This window comes from Zingiber officinale, chromosome 5A, assembly GCF_018446385.1.
Source record: "Zingiber officinale cultivar Zhangliang chromosome 5A, Zo_v1.1, whole genome shotgun sequence".
NCBI classification, from domain to species: Eukaryota; Viridiplantae; Streptophyta; class Magnoliopsida; order Zingiberales; family Zingiberaceae; genus Zingiber; species Zingiber officinale.
The window spans coordinates 117,225,926-117,243,684 of NC_055994.1; the positions used below are offsets into that span (position 1 = coordinate 117,225,926).

At 34.2% G+C, this 17,759-nt stretch overlaps 1 protein-coding gene across 1 annotated transcript; it reads right to left on the reverse strand.

Moving 5' to 3' along the window:
- Nucleotides 1–300: 300 nt before the first annotated feature.
- LOC121981463 (single-stranded DNA-binding protein, mitochondrial-like) lies at nucleotides 301–17,470 on the reverse strand. The gene is made up of 7 exons (XM_042533993.1): nucleotides 17,285–17,470; nucleotides 16,998–17,092; nucleotides 3,899–4,056; nucleotides 3,572–3,780; nucleotides 3,321–3,421; nucleotides 776–836; nucleotides 301–482 (listed from the first exon to the last, which is right to left on the reverse strand). The coding sequence occupies exons 2-6, from the start codon at nucleotides 17,071–17,073 to the stop codon at nucleotides 796–798; spliced, it is 585 nt and encodes a 194-aa protein (XP_042389927.1). The 5' UTR covers nucleotides 17,074–17,092; nucleotides 17,285–17,470; the 3' UTR covers nucleotides 301–482; nucleotides 776–795.
- Between the last annotated feature and the right edge of the window lie 289 nt (nucleotides 17,471–17,759).

The following is a 17,759-nucleotide window of genomic DNA, read 5'->3' on the forward strand; positions in this document are numbered from 1 at the left end:
GACGTTGCTTTGGCAATTGTTATTGAAAATGAACAATCTTTCAGTTTTACGCTAATAAATATATAATATTAAATTTTAAAAAAATGGTATACTCAGAAAAAAATCTCAAAAAAATATTCAAAAATAGACATATAAAATAATAAGACCCACAAAAAATAAAATGTTAAATCATGAATTTATATCTCTATCCTTAAATATTTCCTTAGATTTTTTCCTTGTATCGTATCATTGCTCTCAATTTTAATAACTTTATTTTAATTTTTTAAAAAAAGTTATTTTCTTTAAGGCACGACATAAATATGAAGCCTATTCAAAGAAAATTTCTCATATCGGGATCCAAAACATATTTGCATACACCAATTCAAAAGCAATAAAATTTGATGATCATCAATTAAAGAGTATTGATTAGAAAGAGAAACTTCGCCTTAGGCTTTCAGCAAGCATGGCGCACCATGGTCCAGTCATTCAGAACAAACCATCCCCTGAAACCAAACGATAAATTTGTAACAATAAGATACGACAAGAGATAGATATACAATTTTTCTTAGTCAATTATGGAAGAATAACAAATATTTGATTAACGAAATATTACAGTGACACTAAAAATTTTAAGACATTGCTGATTAGGAATTGCATGTTCCAAGTGTTCAGTTGTTTGCACGAGATAATTAACTTTGCCTCCCGACTTATTTCACGTGCCAGAGAATTCAGATTGACAAACATGAAAAGCACAAAAGTAACTTATCAAATGAAGCAAAAGTACAGATAAACATACGTAATCCTTCATATGATTTATTAGCAAGTATTATCACCAGGCTTGATCAAGCGAACCTTTCCTACAAACAAAGTGCATCACAACAGTTAGTAAATCCATAAAAAAAAAACATACACAAAAATGTGCACGTCAAAAGTGAAGTTAAATAGAGGATAATGGTTTCCTGGAAAGAAACAAAAAGTTCCAGAATTAACTGCAATAGGCGAATTCGCTTGCCCGCAACGCCCCCGCCGCATCCAACCCAAGGCCATCACGAGGGAGGTAAATCACGATAGCCAAGAGGACAAATGGTGGGTGGGGTGAGGTACACAGAGTCCGGAGATTTATGCCCCGACATCCCTATGGCTCGACCCCACGTTCTCAGCTACAAACGTAACCACCACTTACCATCTCGGATAACCCCGTGGGGTTAAAAAGTTCCAGAATTAAGACTGTCTGTGAGGGAGAGATTGAAGAGGATGGAGATAGGAAAAGGGAGAAGCATGTTTAGGTTTTATCTATTTTTATGGGGAGGTAAGAGAATAGGAAGGATGGTGTTCCACTTTTTCCATTTTTAATCTGTCTGATTTTACATGGATCAATTTTGGTGAAAAGGAAAGATCAAGGGATCCCTCCCAGATCTCATTCTCCCAATCAACCTACTCAAGTAAAGTTTTTTTTGTTTTTCACTTTCCCTGTCAGTTAATTAAGTTTTTTTTTACTTTCTCTCTCTTTTCACTTTAAGAATCTGTAAAACCCACCATAATTGTCTGGGACTATACAAGCTATTTTCAAGCCAAAAAAAATTATATGAAATGTTTTCTCCTTTACTCTATATTGTTTTCATTAGTTTTCTTGTTAAATATTTAGCATCTATAGTTAATCTTTTGGAATTAGAGAAAAATTTATTCTCATAAATATTTGTCATTCTCTATTCTCCTTTTCAAGATTTCATGACTCAACTAAATCCTATATAATCAGAACAAAATTCTACATCACTTTTAATTTTATAAATAGGTACTAACTTTTCTTCCATTCTCCAATCTCCTTAATTCTTAAAGTTTCACTTGATAACTCAAGCAATAAGTATACCTTCCAATTTTCAATAGAAAGATCACATAGGCCTACACTTTTTTTTAATAAAGTACTCATTATATAATTTATCAAAATATTTTTTCCCCATTTTCCTTTAATAGTGTTACTATCCACAAATATCTTTCAATTTTCATTTTTATGCATCTAAATTTCTAAAATCTTTACATTTTCTATAGCTTTAGCAATCTGATAAGTATATTTCTCCTAATTCATGGTTCCTAGAGTTAGGGTTACAATATTTTTCCTTTTTGCCTGAATAACTACTTTGCACATATTCAATATATTTTAATTTATACCCCCACGGGTTGGCGCAGTTATGGGTGTTGATGTAATAGGTCTTGAGGTCAATTTTGAGCGGACGCAAAAATATCTCGCTGGATGTCTAACCTCCACCATGCAAAAGACCACTGCACTAGGGCAAATACCTCCCGTGATTTATCCGCTTCTAGAGTGTGTAGGACCATCCTGGAGGGGCCACTAAGGTAACGACTTCACATTTTGATGCAATATATTTTAATTTATACAATTTTACCAATCTTTAATAGGTGTTTTCTTTAAACTAATAGTTTTTAGTACTTCACACCACCACCAACTCTCTTTATTTTGCATAGCTTTAGACCCTATAAAAAATATTGTAATATTCTTGATCATATTGGTCATTAAGTTCACATAATATTATATTTAACAAATTTTTCATTCCAAACTTCCTTTTTCCCCTTTTTTTCTTTCAAAAATCAAATTATCGTTTTTAAAATTTCACTATCTAGTCCTTCCAAAACAATATTTTCTTAGACCTATATTTAACATATTAGTTGGTGGGGGTTGAAACATCCTGAAGTATTTATTACTTACAATTTTTGCATGCAATTCCAGCTATCTTTCTATTAAGGAAAAAAATCTAATTGCCTATGATTATCACCACTAATCATATACTCATCTTAAAATAAGTATTAAGGATCATAAGATGTAGCAAAATCCAAAATCATCCTACCTTATATTTTTTTTTCAAATAAAAAAATCCCCTAGTACACCTATTATTTTATGGACTCTCCCGACTTTGCATGTTGTTGCTTCCAACCCTCATTAGTTCTTCCACCACTAAGCAGTAGGTTTTGCAACTATTACATGTAATGATATCTGGTATATGGTATATCGAATTTTAATAGGTCGTCAGAACTTTTTGGGCACTCCTAAATCCTTACCCACATGAATATCATTGTAAACTAAGAAGAGAATGAATTTGTCATAGCTTAATTTCATCTAATATTCCAGTGCACATAAAACCGGAAAAATTTATACTATAAACATTGTCCAATACTGTAGTGAATATAAACCTGCATTCTATACAATCATTCACACAAACAATTGTTCAATAAGTTTCCACACTAACAGAATAAAGCAAAACGAGTGATAACAACTTTGATACTTGAAAAGGCAAATTGAGAGGGTTTCCATATGCATTAATACATACCATCACGGCGCACACAGATTTCGGGAACATTTTTCACCTGTCCAGTGATGCTGTCATTGTATACTCTAGTCTCAATGTCGCCCTCAACAAAGACAGAGGAGCTGAAATGAAGCATAAAACATAGATACTCCATAGTAAGGCTAACTACTAACGTGACAATATTGACTGTGATGAAAAAAGAAACTACTACTAAAAAGTAGTAACAAAAAATACTAATATTGTTAAAGAAAAGAAAAGAAAAGATGATATACTTCTTTGCTAACTGTTGAACAGAATAAGCCCCAAGGTGCTCATTGTGAACAGAAATTCGGTGCCACTGAGCAGGTCTAGGTAAATGTTCTTTTCCGCTAATTCTCTGGTCATACATACCTCCTGTTCCAACAGTAAATATTGTAACGGTCTTCCCATTCCTTAATATCTTCTGTATAGGAGCCTGACCAATTTTGCCACAAATAATTGCCTAAATGAAGAAACCTATATTAATGTGGATTTCAAAAAATAAAAAATAGGACTGTAAGGATGAATTATACTTGTGATAAAAATAGATCAAAACTATAAAATAAAATTAGTTACTATACCTTGTGCACACCTCTGAAGTTTCCACCCTTATCGGGGTCTACACCTTGTGGTTCTAATATTTTACCTTCAACAAAATCATTATCCTCAATTTCATTATTATCCTCACCATCATTTAATGATATAGTTGAGAAACATGCTTGGGAACCTCGCCAATGACCTGTGAATATGAAAAAAAAAATCTTTACACAAAAAAGATAAGATAATATTTCTTCTTGGAAATAATCATCAGCATCATCATCATGTGATGTTTACCAAACTATTTAGGGTTGACTATATCCATCTATCAAGCTTTATACAATCTATATAACATGTAATGTTCAAATTAATTGACTAATATAATCTATGGTTTTACTACCACTTAAAGTGTTTGAATTAATTGACTAATAGAGCCTTCCACTCTACTACTAGATTTATCTTTTTGTATACAGAATGTACCAATTGTCTTTAAACATCTAAACATCATCTTGATCTATTTTATCTCATTTTATTGTTATTGAGACTACACCTAGCTCCTCTTGAATATTATTATCATTTTAATTTTATCCTTTTTGGTAACTATAGAATACTAATATTCTACTTGGAAAAAAGTGCAAAATTTCTTATTAAAGGTCCTTCATAAAGTGATCTTACCATATTCTTCCAAGTAGAGCATAAAAGTTACTAAGAGGAGTAAATTTCATTTAGTTTCTCATAGTTTACCTTTTTTTTTTATTTCAATCCCTATCATTTAAGATATTGGCAACCAATAGTTTGCAAAACAAATATAAAATACCTCCTTTGTCAACACTAACAAAGACAACATGGTTCATCTCAAGGAATCAATGTGATTCTGGGCAATAGGCAATAGGCAATAGGCAATCGGCCAACCACCTAACACCTAGGCAATAGGAGCAACACCTGACACCTCAGTTTTGAGATTGTATAGCATCTAGAAAGTGGTTAAAAAACAATTCTTGAAAGTAAAAAAAAAAAAAAAATTTGAGATCACTCTTACAAATGCAAAGACCTTTAAAAACAGTGTTAGTAGACCAAAGATGTAAGTGTGGAAAAATAAAACGATGCCAACAAGAGTATTTACATGATTTGACAGTGTCCAAGCTCCTAGTCCACATCCTATCTCCTTTCCAAAGTGGAGAAACTATGCAAACTTTTTCTGTTTTATAGATAAGAATGGAATATAAGAAAAAATAATATATATAATCTTAATGTCATATAGCATAATATGAGCAAATGGACACAATCAAATCAATAATCATTCGAAATAGTTGTGTTCCACATTGTTCGAAATGCCTTTGCTTAATATTTACAGAGTGGGAACATGAGTGATGATCAACAATCAACTGATTCAACTTTATTAGTCGATTGATCCACTATTCTCAAAACTCTATTTGTAATGATCATTGCTCGCCTTTACTCCATCCACTTGACTCAATCTCTACCATTAGTCAATTGTTCCTACTTCAATCGACTCAACTGCATTCTATCGACTAGTCTGGACCAAACTTCCACACGACCAACTTGTTCTTGAGGTTGCTATTTCATTGGATCATGACCAATTTACTTGGATATTAATAGATTCTTCTTCTAACTGTCATCAATTGACTATTCTATAACATCAATCAACTGAACCAAATGAACTCATGACCAATTCCCTTGAATTCTGACTGTATCATTAGTCGATTATTTTGTGTCAATATTCGACATCTTAATATCCTTTTACTTATGGCATAAATCGACTCCAATTCCTCTAGTTGACTCATATCCCCTCTAATAAGCTTATGTTATAGAGATAAAGTCAAACGATCATTTATGGTCGAATTCAAATATACCAATCAAGTCAACTCAGCAATTGACTATGGTGAGTGAGGCCAAAACAAAAACCTTTTCACTTCTACAAGCAACATGTCGTCGATTGACCACATTGTCAACACGAGTAACTTGTCGGCTGAACATATATATTAGTCACCTACTCTCCCTTGACCTCTAGCAATCTTGTCGACTTCAACCTAGAAACCATGTTCCCTAGTTAAGTTCGTGCCAAAGTAGAAAACTTTTATATAAAACCAAAATAGCATTCTCTTGAACTCTCATCACACATTTCTTCAAGTCAATCCTACTCCATCCCTTGAGACCTCCCTAGTTAATTGAACCAATATTAACTAAGCCTCCAACCTTCAATCTCTACTCAATCAATTCGGGTTAACTGAGCCAATATTATCTTTGACATTTGTCGAACTTGCTAGGAGATCCATCTTTGGGACTTCCATCTACCAAGGCTCCACCTTTAGAAATTCTTGTCAAGCATCCGGACTTCCTTGATCTACCAACACTTCACTTGCTAAACATCTAGTCCTCCTTATCCTACCAGGACTTCACCTACTGAGCATCCAATCTTACTTGACCTATCGACACTTCAACTTCCAAGAGCTCACTACCAAAACTTCATGTTTGCCAAGACTTTGCCTCTTGGACTTTCATTTGCCAAATCGACCAAACTGCAATAGTTAATTTCAAGATTCTACAACTAGGGGTGATTATTCGGTTAAAACCGAACCGAACTAAACCGATTTTTTTAAACAAACATACTGGGCCGACCGATGTTTTTTAAAAATTTGAGCAAACTGAACCGATAAAATATCGATTAATTTAGTCGAAAACTAAATTAACCTAATTTTTTGAAAAAAAAAAACAGTTTTTTTAATAAAAAACAATTTCAATCTTAAAAAAATAGGGTCTAAAAAATTGATTTGGTCCAAAAATTCGGTTAATTAGTCTATTTGGTTTAACTCGATAAGAAATTGTAAAACCAAACCGAACCGAATTAACTGATTTTTTTTTAAGAAAAACTGAATTTTCGAGTAAACCAAACCGAATTTGAAAATTCGGTCAATTTGTTCAGTTTAACCGAGTTTTTGCTCACCCCTATCTACACCTACACACTTGAGATATATGTAACCAAATAAGTCCAAATTAGTAGACAAGTCAATTAGCCAACCACATCAAAGCCAACCCAACTCAAAACTTCCCCTAAAACTAGGAGGATTCCTTTTTAACAATTCTCTCCATTTTTTAAATAAAAAATGCAACTCTATTTTCTCATCCCCCCATTTGGCATATTAAAAAAACCTAGTTAAAATCAGTAATAAAATATACAATACCATCAAAAGTTTAAAACCTCCCCTTAATGTTAGCTCCATGTTTTAGGACGCTTCTCCCATTTAAGATCGTCAAATATAACTTCCATGAACAAGACCAATGATCGTGAATCCTTCAAGAGTCATTATTTTACCGCATTAACTTAAATCAAGGTTAGAGAAATATATGAAAAAAGAATAAATCTTGTTGTTTATGTTCAAGGCAATTGACTGAATAGTGAATACAATGACAGCCACTTAAGTTGATCAATCAATTGACTGTCACTATAGACGCTCAAATGAGTTTCTGATTCAATTGAATTTCTAAAAATCGTGCAGCCAAACTATGAAAATTCATTAGAAATTATACGATTGTAAAAAATTGTCAAAATTTTACACACATCTATAATTTGTTAATATCTATCAAGGAAAAATATATTTCAAAAATAACTTCTTCTATTTTGTAAAACATTAAATCTACAAAATAAATATCAAACAAATATAAAATATATTAGAGGGAGATCATAAAGTTGGTTATATGATGGCATAGATAAAAAAAAAAGTAAAATTTCCTAACTAGCATATAAGCCAAAAATGAATGTCACGGTTCATCATACTTAATAAGTCAAATTTGTCATGCATAACAAATCATCAAGCATCAACCTAAACCACCATAGGACTCCTCTTTTTAATCCTCACATGGGTATTGTCCTATCTTCTAACTCAGCATATTGTATATCTCATCCTGCCTACCGTCAAAACTCATTAAATTTGGTAGTCTGAAGATCTAGTATCCCCTGAATGCATGCCAATCTAGCGGACACATTATGTAGTCTTGATGGTGGAAGTGGCTTATGAGTTGCCTTTTCACCTTCATCCTCATTATCATCCTCTTCGGCTAACTATCACCCTTACTTTCAGATAATGATCGATAATCAATGGTCATGCCTACTGATACGGCAAATGGGAGTTGGTTAGGGGCCATGGGTTAGCCGGTCGACAAAGATGGTAAAGTCAAAAGTCAAAGACTTGCCTCACAAACACCTTTCGATCGGCCTTCCAGGACTTTGCTCTTCTCCCTCCCGATCGACAGAGTCGATCGAACAATGTATTTCATAAAGTAAGCAAGTCAAGGTGGGCCTTATTCCTGGATCGAACCAGATCCACTCGAGACTTTGCTCCCTAGTCTCCCGATCGGCTTTGCCAATCGAACAATGCAGATCACATAGTAAGCAAGCCAAGGTGGGCTCCACTCCTGGTTCAGATCGGATACACTCTGGACTCTACTCCTTAGTCTCCCGATCGGCTCTGCCGATTGGACAATGCAGATCTCATAGTAAGCAAGCCAAGTTGAGCCCCACTCTCGGCTCGGACCCGATCCACTCGGGACTCTGCTCCCTAGTCTACCGATCAGCTTTGCCGATCAGACAAAGTAGTAGGAAAAACAAATATGGTCCAACCAAAATAGCCACGTGCCTCTGGTCCTCTTTATTCACATATAGTACATTAAGGCCACATAAAGACATAATCCCTCTTTTAAAAGGGGCTCATCTTCATATCCATTTTCTAGATAAACAGGCCCAATGGTTTCCTCTAAAACCTGGCGGCCCCAAAAACCCACCTTTTGCCATTAATGCGGCACATTGATTTGTCAAGGGATGTATCTGTGTATAGATACGCAGCATGAGCAATACGCCTTGACCATACTTGTATAATTGATATGACAAGTATACCGATGTGACAGCCTGACTTATTGCAGGATAATGTCTCATTAATGTGGAGATTGTGAGAGGCATTATATAAGAGGGTCCCTCTCTGTTGACACAAGTACGCGCGCTATCAATGGCAGAGGTTGTGGGCCATCAATTGGTAAAATTATGGCAGCAATTATGACTAAGATTTCAAGATCTAATTTATCATAATTTGTGTATTAGCTGTATATATTCTTACCTAAAACAGATTACTGTATATATTCTTACCTAAAATAGAGTAGCAGTAATTAGAGTAATTGCTATATATATATTTTTGTCTCAAATATAGGTTGTACCTGTTGACACAAGTATGCGCGCTATCAATGGCAGAGGTTGTGGGCCATCAATTGGTAAAATTATGGCAGCAATTATGACTAAGATTTCAAGATCTAATTTATCATAATTTGTGTATTAGCTGTATATATTCTTACCTAAAACAGATTACTGTATATATTCTTACCTAAAGTAGAGTAGCAGTAATTAGAGTAATTGCTATATATATATTTTTGTCTCAAATATAGGTTGTACAACAATGTTTATTTAAAGGAAAGATCATCAAAGAAAATGACATTTAGTCATTTCATCAAATTTTGTCATAGAATCATAACCAAGTTCTGAAATTAATAACTGAATCTTCGAATCTTTGTCAGTTTCTTTTGTTTCTATTTTACAGAGTTTTCTAGTTTGCTTTCATTTTTTTGGGTTGATTAATTTTTTATCAACAACTTTGGCTCTGGGATTTCATCTTATTATGAAGAATGTACAATTTTCTTGAAAGAATGTCTACAGAGAATTTGACTATCAAGTTTATGAAAAGAATTATGCAGCATGGGAATTTCAGTTCAGAATGTTTCTAAAAGGGAAGGAGCTTTGAAATCACATTAATGGGTCAGCTCCTGCTCCTAAAGAAGGTACAGAACTTACTCAATGGGAGGCAAAGGATGCTCGAATCATCTCTTGGATTTTAGGTTCTATTGAACCGCATATGGTGAACAATTTACGTTTCTTTAGTACAGCTAAGGAGATGAGAGATCATCTGCAATGCATATATCATTAAGAATAACACTACAAGAAGATTTCAACTAGAACTTGAGATTGGTAACTTTAGTCAAGGGCATCTCCCTATTGAGCAGTATTATTCTAGATTTATTAATCTATGGAGCGAATATTCTGGTATTATCTATTCAAAGGTACCTAAAGAGCCTTAGCCAGCCTTCAAGCAATTCATGAAGATAGTAGCCGCGATCAGTTTTTGATGAAACTGAGGCCAGAATTTGAAGTTACACGGATTGGATTACTGAATAGAAATCCTGTCCCTTCCTTGGATATATGTCTTGGAGAATTGTTACCTGAAGAACAAAGAATGGCTACACAAGCTGTTCTAGGTTTATCCAAGTAGATATCTGGGATTGTTAATGTTGCTTATGCTGCTAAGGGAAGAACCAAGAAAAGGGACAAATGCAGTGCTATAGTTGCAAAGAGTTTAGGCATATTGCCTGTAATTGTGGTAAGAAGTTCTGTAATTATTGTTAACAAAATGGATACATTATCAAGCAATGTCCTACATAATCTTCAGAAGTATACTGATAAACAAAATATTTAGATTGCTAATGATAGTAATCTTCCAATTACAGCCATTGATGATATTGGACCTTCCTTTCGTCATGTATTTGTCTCTCCTGGATTGTCTACTAGTTTAATTTCTGTTGGGCAGTTGGTGGATAATAACTGTGATGTAAATTTCTCTTATCGTGGTTGTCTCGTGCAAGATCAGAGGTCAAGGAAGGTGATCGCGAGGGGGCCAAAAGTGGCAGATTATTTCCATTGCAATTTACTATTCCTAGAACTTTGTCTTTGGCTTCTATTATTATTGAAAATAAAGCTGACATTTGGCATAAACGATTGGACCATCCAAATAATGTGATATTGTCTCATTTGATGAAGCATGGTTTTCTTGGCAACAAAAATTAATGTTCGTCTAATAGTTTATCTCTTGATTGCTCTGTTTGTAAACTAGGAAAGAGAAAGTGTTACCTTTTCCTACCTATGGTACGCTAATACATGTTGTGAGATTATACATAGTGATGTTTGGGGTGTTACTCCTATCATTTCACATGCGCAGTATAAATATTTCGTGACATTCATTGATGACTATAGTCGTTTCACATAGATATATTTTTTGCGTACTAAAACTGAAATGTTAACTGCTTTCAGAATTTTTGTGGCTTATATTAAGACTCAATTTTCCACCTATGTTAAGATTTTACGATCTGATAATGGTGATGAGTATGTCATATGATTTCCAAGCTTTCATACAACAGAAAAGCATTATATCTCAATGATCATGCTCTTATACCCCTCAACAGAATGGAGTGGTTGAACGGAAGAATCGTCGCTTGCTGGATATGGTTCGCACTTTACTCTTAGGGTGCGTTTGGTTCAAGTCATCATGTATAACCTTGGTTATGTGATTACCAGGTAATCACATAACCAAGGTTATAGGGAATAAAACATAACCAAATGTTGTTTGGTTCAACTTAGGTAATGCAACAAAAACTTGTTTGTTTGAAGGTTTTAATGAATACCCTAGTTTAATATTTTACCGTATTACCCTCAGTTACAAAACCAACTATACATAATATTATTATTATTATTATTATTATTATTATTATTATTATTATTATTTATTTATTTTTTAATGCTTTTTTACTTTTCTTTTTCCTTGTATATTTTTTTACTTTTTAATGTGTTTTTTTATTTTTTAATGTTTTTATATTTTTATATTATTTATATTTATATTTTTTTATTTTTTTACATTTTTTAAATTTTAATTTTTATTTATTTATTTTATTTTTAATTTTTATAATTTTTTTATTTTTTTAAATTTTTTAAATTTTTTAAAAAATTTTAAATTTTTATGAAATTTTTTTAAAATTTTTAAATTTTTTAAAAAACTTTAACATTTTTAAAAATTTTATTTTTTATTTTAAAATTTTTTATTTTTTATTTTTAAAATTTTTATTTTTTATTTTTAAAATTTTTATTTTTTATTTTTTTTAAATTATTTATTTTTTAAAAAAATAAATTTTTAAATTTTTTAAACCATTTTTTTTATTTTTTTACATTTTTTCTCTTTTTTTCATGTTTTTTCTTATTAGAGGGTATTTTTGGTAAAAAAAATTCGTTAACCCCCGAATCAACAAAAACCTTAGTTTTCTGAGGTTTTCCGATTTAGGGCTGCATGACCCTTTTGCTGACGTGTCGGGCATGGAACATTACTTGGGAATCATCGAATACCTAAACCAAACAAGGTTTTTGTTGATAACCTTGGATGGATAACCAAGGTTATCAAGAATAACTCCGAACCAAACGCACCCTTAGAGACATCAGTTCCGCCTAGATTTTGGGCGGAAGCTCTGTCGACTGTAGTTTATCTGATTAATCGACTACCTCCTCAACAATTGAATTTTTATTCTCAATATTTCCGTCTTTTTGGTATGCAGCCTGATTATCGTATGCTACATACTTTTGGATGTGTTTGCTTTGTTCACTTACCTTCAAATGAATGTCACAAGCTTATAGCTCAATCAGTAAGGTGTGCATTTATGAAATATAGCATTACTCACAAAGGATTTCTATGTTATGATGCTACCACTAATCAACTGCGTGTTTCTAGAAATGTGATTTTCTTTGAACATGAGTACTATTTTCAACAACAAGATCTCCCTTCAAATGGTATTCTTCCTAGCTTTGATGATATATCTCCTTCCATTGAGCATTTTAAATCTAGTTTTGTCTATCAGCGATAACAACCCCCATCATCGCAAATCCTTCCTAACCCTGATCCAGTGCCCATTTCAATGGCTCCTCGAAGATCTAATCGTATCAGTCGTCCTCCTAATAGGTATGATTTTTCTACTATTTTAGTTGATATTATAGTTCCTACCTCTTACTCTCAGATCACTAAACATGTATGTTGGGAGAAAGCTATGCAAGAGGAACTTCAAGCTTTTCGAGAGAACCATACTTGGAATATTGTTCCTTGTCCCACTGGTATTAAACCCATTGGTTGTAAATGGGTATATTCTATTAAGCTGAGATATGATGGCTCATTTAATCAATACAAAGCAAGGTTTGTAGCACTCGAAAATCGACAAGAGTATGGAGTTGATTATGAGGAGACATTTGCACCAGTAGCAAAAATGACAACAGTGCAACTTGTTCTAGCTATTGCTGCTTCTAAAGGCTAGTCATTACGACAGATGGATGTTAAGAATGCCTTTTTACATGGGGATCTTAAGGAAGCAATTTATATGACTCCACTAAAATTATTTTCTACACCCTCTTCTATGTTTGTAAACTAAAAAAGTCACTATGGTTTCAAACAAGCTCCGCGTGCTTGGTTTGATAAGTTTTGATCCATGCTTATTTGCTTCTCTTTTGTCCACGGCCAATATGATTTCTCTTTGTTTCTTTACAAGACTGCTAAAGGAATTTTTTGCTCCTAGTATATGTTGATGATATCATTATTACAGGGATGGGCTCTGAATTGATTTCTCAGCTTCAACAACTCCTTCAAAGCTCTTTTCATATGAAGGACTTGGGTCCTTTACGCTATTTTTTAGCCCTTGAAGTGAACTCTACAATGGCTGGTATTTTCTTAAATCAACATAAATGCATTCAAGAGATAATTACATTGGTTGGTCTTCGAAATGGTCGATCTGTTAATACTCCCTTAGAAGTGAATGTTAAATATCGTTGTGATGAGGGTGATTTTCTTTCTGATCCCTCCTTATATAGACGTTTAATGGGGAACTTGAATTATTTAACTATTACTCGACCTGACATTTCTTTTGTCATCCAACAAGTTAGCTAATTTATGCAAGCCCCTCGACACCTTCACTTGGCTTTTGTTCATCGCATTGTTCGCTATTTGCAAGGCACTTCTACCAGAGATCTTTTCTTTCCTATGGATTCTCCTATTCACTTGGTTGCATATAGTGATGCTGACTGGGCTAATTGTTCTAATGCTCGACGTTCCATTAGTGGTTGGTGGATGTTCATTGACAACTCGCTTGTCTCTTGGAAAAACAAGAAGCAAGATTGGGTGTCGAAATCATCAATATCGTGCTAAATCCTCTGCATGTTCTGAGATTGTTTGGCTTCGAGGACTGTTGGGTGAGCTTGGATTTCCTCAATGGAACCTACTCCGCTTCATGCGAATAATACTAGTGCTATCCAAATTACAATTAACCCAGTGTTTTACGAGCTCACCAAACACATAGAAGTGGATTGTCACTCTATTCGTGAAGCATATAATGCTCATGTCATTTCTTTACCTCCTATCACCACTATTCAACATATTTACTAAGGCTCTCTCACGACAACATCATTTTCTAGCTACCAAATTGATGTTTTCTGATCATCCAACATCAATTTGAGAAGGGATATCAATGGCAGAGGTTGTGGGTCATCAATTGCTAAAATTATGATAGCAATTATGACTGAGATTTCAAAATATAATTTACCATAATTTGTGTATTAGTTGTATATATTCTTACCTAAAATAGATTAGCAATAATTATTGTATATATTCTTACCTAACGTAGATTAGCAGTAATTAGTATAATTGCTGTAAAAAATTTCTTGTCTAAAATAGGTTGTACAACAATTCTTATTTAAAGAAAAGATCATCAAAGAAAATGGCATTCAGCCATTTCATCAAATTTTGTCACACGTGTCTCTAGCTACTCATTTTTCCTACACTTTTGCTACTTGCTGCTCTTGTTGTTCTTGCGCCATCATCACTATTTGACTTGATCGTTGGAGTGGCTGTGCCAAGGACCCCCTCCCCTAGCTCACCTGCTAACGATCCCTTTCCCCCTTTTTTCTGTGGATCGATTGCAGGGAATTGTTTGGACTTCACAGCAAGGTGTTCATTGGAGTTCTTCGAGCTAGTCAACGCCAGCGCCATCTCACTGGCCTTCCATCTATCGCAACTTCTAGACGGGATCGCCTATTAAAGAGTGATGCCTAGCTCCGATTTAGCCATAGTCAGGGACAACGACTGAAGAATCCCCTAAGAGGCGTTAATTCCTCTAAACAATATGAATGTTGTAATGATGATATCGAACAACATATATACTTTCCTATGAGTGGGAAGGAGTAATAGATGATGGACTTAAAGCATACATTACAAAAAGAAAAGGATGCCTAATCTTGGCTTGACCCGTTGTGATATTAGGAAGAAGACATCCAATAACGACTTTATATAATATGTTGTTTGAAGCAGATAAATCTACTACAGAAAAAATATAGGTAGGTGGGGGTATGTGCCCATGGAAATAGTAGCTATACAAGGAGTTAGCAGCGACTCCAAATAGCTCAAGTTTCTCACCAAAATTGGGAAAACACACAAATGTGCTATCTAACTCCCTACCCTCTAGAAACTCTTTAAGTATAATAAGAGAAAATACAAAGTCGATTAACTAAATATGTTCCTCAAATGTTTGTCAACTACAAATTGTTATAGAACTCTTTGTAGAGATCCACATTGTCATGAGTACAATAGATTATTTTATGCAACATAAAGAAATCTACAACCTTGGTTACATTTGGGCATAAAAATAACAAACAAGGTCTCAAAATGAACAAACAACTTGTAATATAAGCCTCACTAACCAACCAAACAAGCTTAAAAATATAAAAGTTTCAAAAAATCAAATAAACTCGAATTAAGAGCACCATAAGATCTAAACAAACCAAACGCAAGCAAAACTCAAACCCAAGCTTGAACCATTTCAATAGCTTGGTTCATTTTAGGCTTAGTTTTGCTTAGTTACCTTATCAAAAAAGCTTGCTAGTATACAAATTTTGACTAACTCAGCTTAGTTCATTTAGAGCCCTACACTCAATTGTCAAATCTCTAGTATTCTACAAAAGAAAAACTAGAATTTGTGCTCAGGTGTGAGCATAGTTTAAAATCTCGAGTCGTATCAAAGTTTCGACTTATGAACGAAACGATACGATTTCGGTACCGTATACTGCAATGTCAATATGATTTGATATTTTTAAATATAAAATATATTAATTAAAATAATCTAAATATTAAAAAATTAATAAATAAAAAATAAAATATTATATATATATATATGGGATCAAGGCACTCTTATATGATAAATAAATAAATTATTATTATATATTTTCAAAATTAAAATAAATAATATATATATAAAGTTAATGCGATAATTTTATTAGGATCTGTTTAGATTATCCCTATCATATCTAGGAGTTTATTGAAATTATTACTATAAGTTTAATTATTAAATGTTAAGCTAAATCTCGCACATGCAACCCCACGTGAGGTCACGACAACCTCCGCGAACCCACATGAGATCATCGCGACATCCATGATAAGTCGCCATGGAAGATTGTCGAGGCCTCCGTGATAGGTAGTCGCAGCCTCCATGACCCTGTAGGAGGTTGTCGCAACCTCCACGGGAGTTTGCCATGGGATTGTGATGGCTTTTGCGGCCTCCTAGGGGGTCCGAAGGCTGCGGGATTGTGGCGGCTTCCGCGGCCTTTTGTGGGGTCATGGAGGCAGGAATAACAAATTTCACTCGTTTCTCCCGACACGGTACAAAATTTTAAACCATAACTATGAGGAACTAGTCTTATAAGACAAACCCTCGCCAAATCCACCAACTCGGCATTTTTTACTTCTTTGTCTAAAAATATGCATAAGATGTATGAACACAATGAATGATGCATGAACATGAGGAATGAAGCATGGGCATAAACCAAAAACACGAAACAAAACCAAGATTAGCCATGATCATAAGTAAAATGACATAAAAATGAATTTTAATGTAACTCGTTAATTAGGCTCCAAAAGGTTTTAATTTGGGATTAGATTGATGATCTGGTAAAAAGAAGGGCTTAAGAAAATTTTCCACACGAGTTGGATTAGGAGAGGAACAAAATTTCTTAATAAAGTTAACTAAAACTCTAGAGTTCCTACTTATACCTATCGTGATCAGTCAACCGAATGCAACACATCAGTCAACTACCGCATTTTCTTATTCGTCGGCTGGCCAATTGACTAAAGTCTAAAATAATCAACTGCCAAAATTTAATCTGAACAGTAAAAAGTCAATAACACAATTAGTAGAAAAATAGAAACGACAGAGAAGACCTTCGATAGCGTATCTAACCTAGTGGAAATCTCGGCTGTGCAAAACTTCCCTTCAAATGCTCAAGAACTCTCCCCCTTAACAAACGTAGCTTCATACTTGAGCTAAAATAAAACCTGGTGAACACATGAGTGAATAAACATCACAGTTAAAAAAAAAAAAAACTTACACATGACACTGAATCATTGAAAAGCATAAAGCAGCATAGAAGACTAATCGTCAGCCAGCACTTAGTCACAGAATGTCAACACAACTCCATTGAAATGCAACATGGTTGCGGCTTGACTGAGAAGCACAGGAGATGATACCTAGCGTGTGACAGAGCTGCAAAGCAGGAGGGAGGAACGCCTCTGGTTCAATTCGTCACTCAAGGAGCAGCCCGCAGATTCGTTGCCGATTGGGGGAGGAGAACTTCACGCCAGATCGTTTTTGGAGCTGCGCATGCTTCCGCTGTGGGTGAGAAGGGAGGGAAATCTGTGGGATTAGGGCTTTTGAGAGATTGGATATGTTTCGATCCAACTAGGTCTGCCCTCGGGCCGGATCCGATTGTGATCGAGTCAACGGCTAATTATCTATTGACCCGATTCAATGGATCGGATCCATATGGGTTGGATGCGTAATCAGCACGGATGGATTGATTTTGGGTCCGATTTAAATTTAACTGGCGAATTAGCCAGTTGAATCGTCGATTCAATCGGAACCGCCGGTTTAATCGGACTACGATTCGTCTATATTTTTTTAAAAAAATATATAATTTTTTAATTGATTTAAATTTTTACAATC

Bases quoted from the DNA above. Each gene is read 5' to 3' on its own strand.
- LOC121981463 (XM_042533993.1), bottom strand. From the start codon at position 17,073: ATGAAGCTACGTTTGTTAAGGGGGAGAGTTCTTGAGCATTTGAAGGGA. The intron at 3,781-3,898 runs GTATAGTAACTA...TTCTTCATTTAG, and splicing joins ACTTCAGAGGTGTGCACAAG to GCAATTATTTGTGGCAAAAT. The intron at 3,422-3,571 runs GTATATCATCTT...GCTTCATTTCAG, and splicing joins GTTCAACAGTTAGCAAAGAA to CTCCTCTGTCTTTGTTGAGG.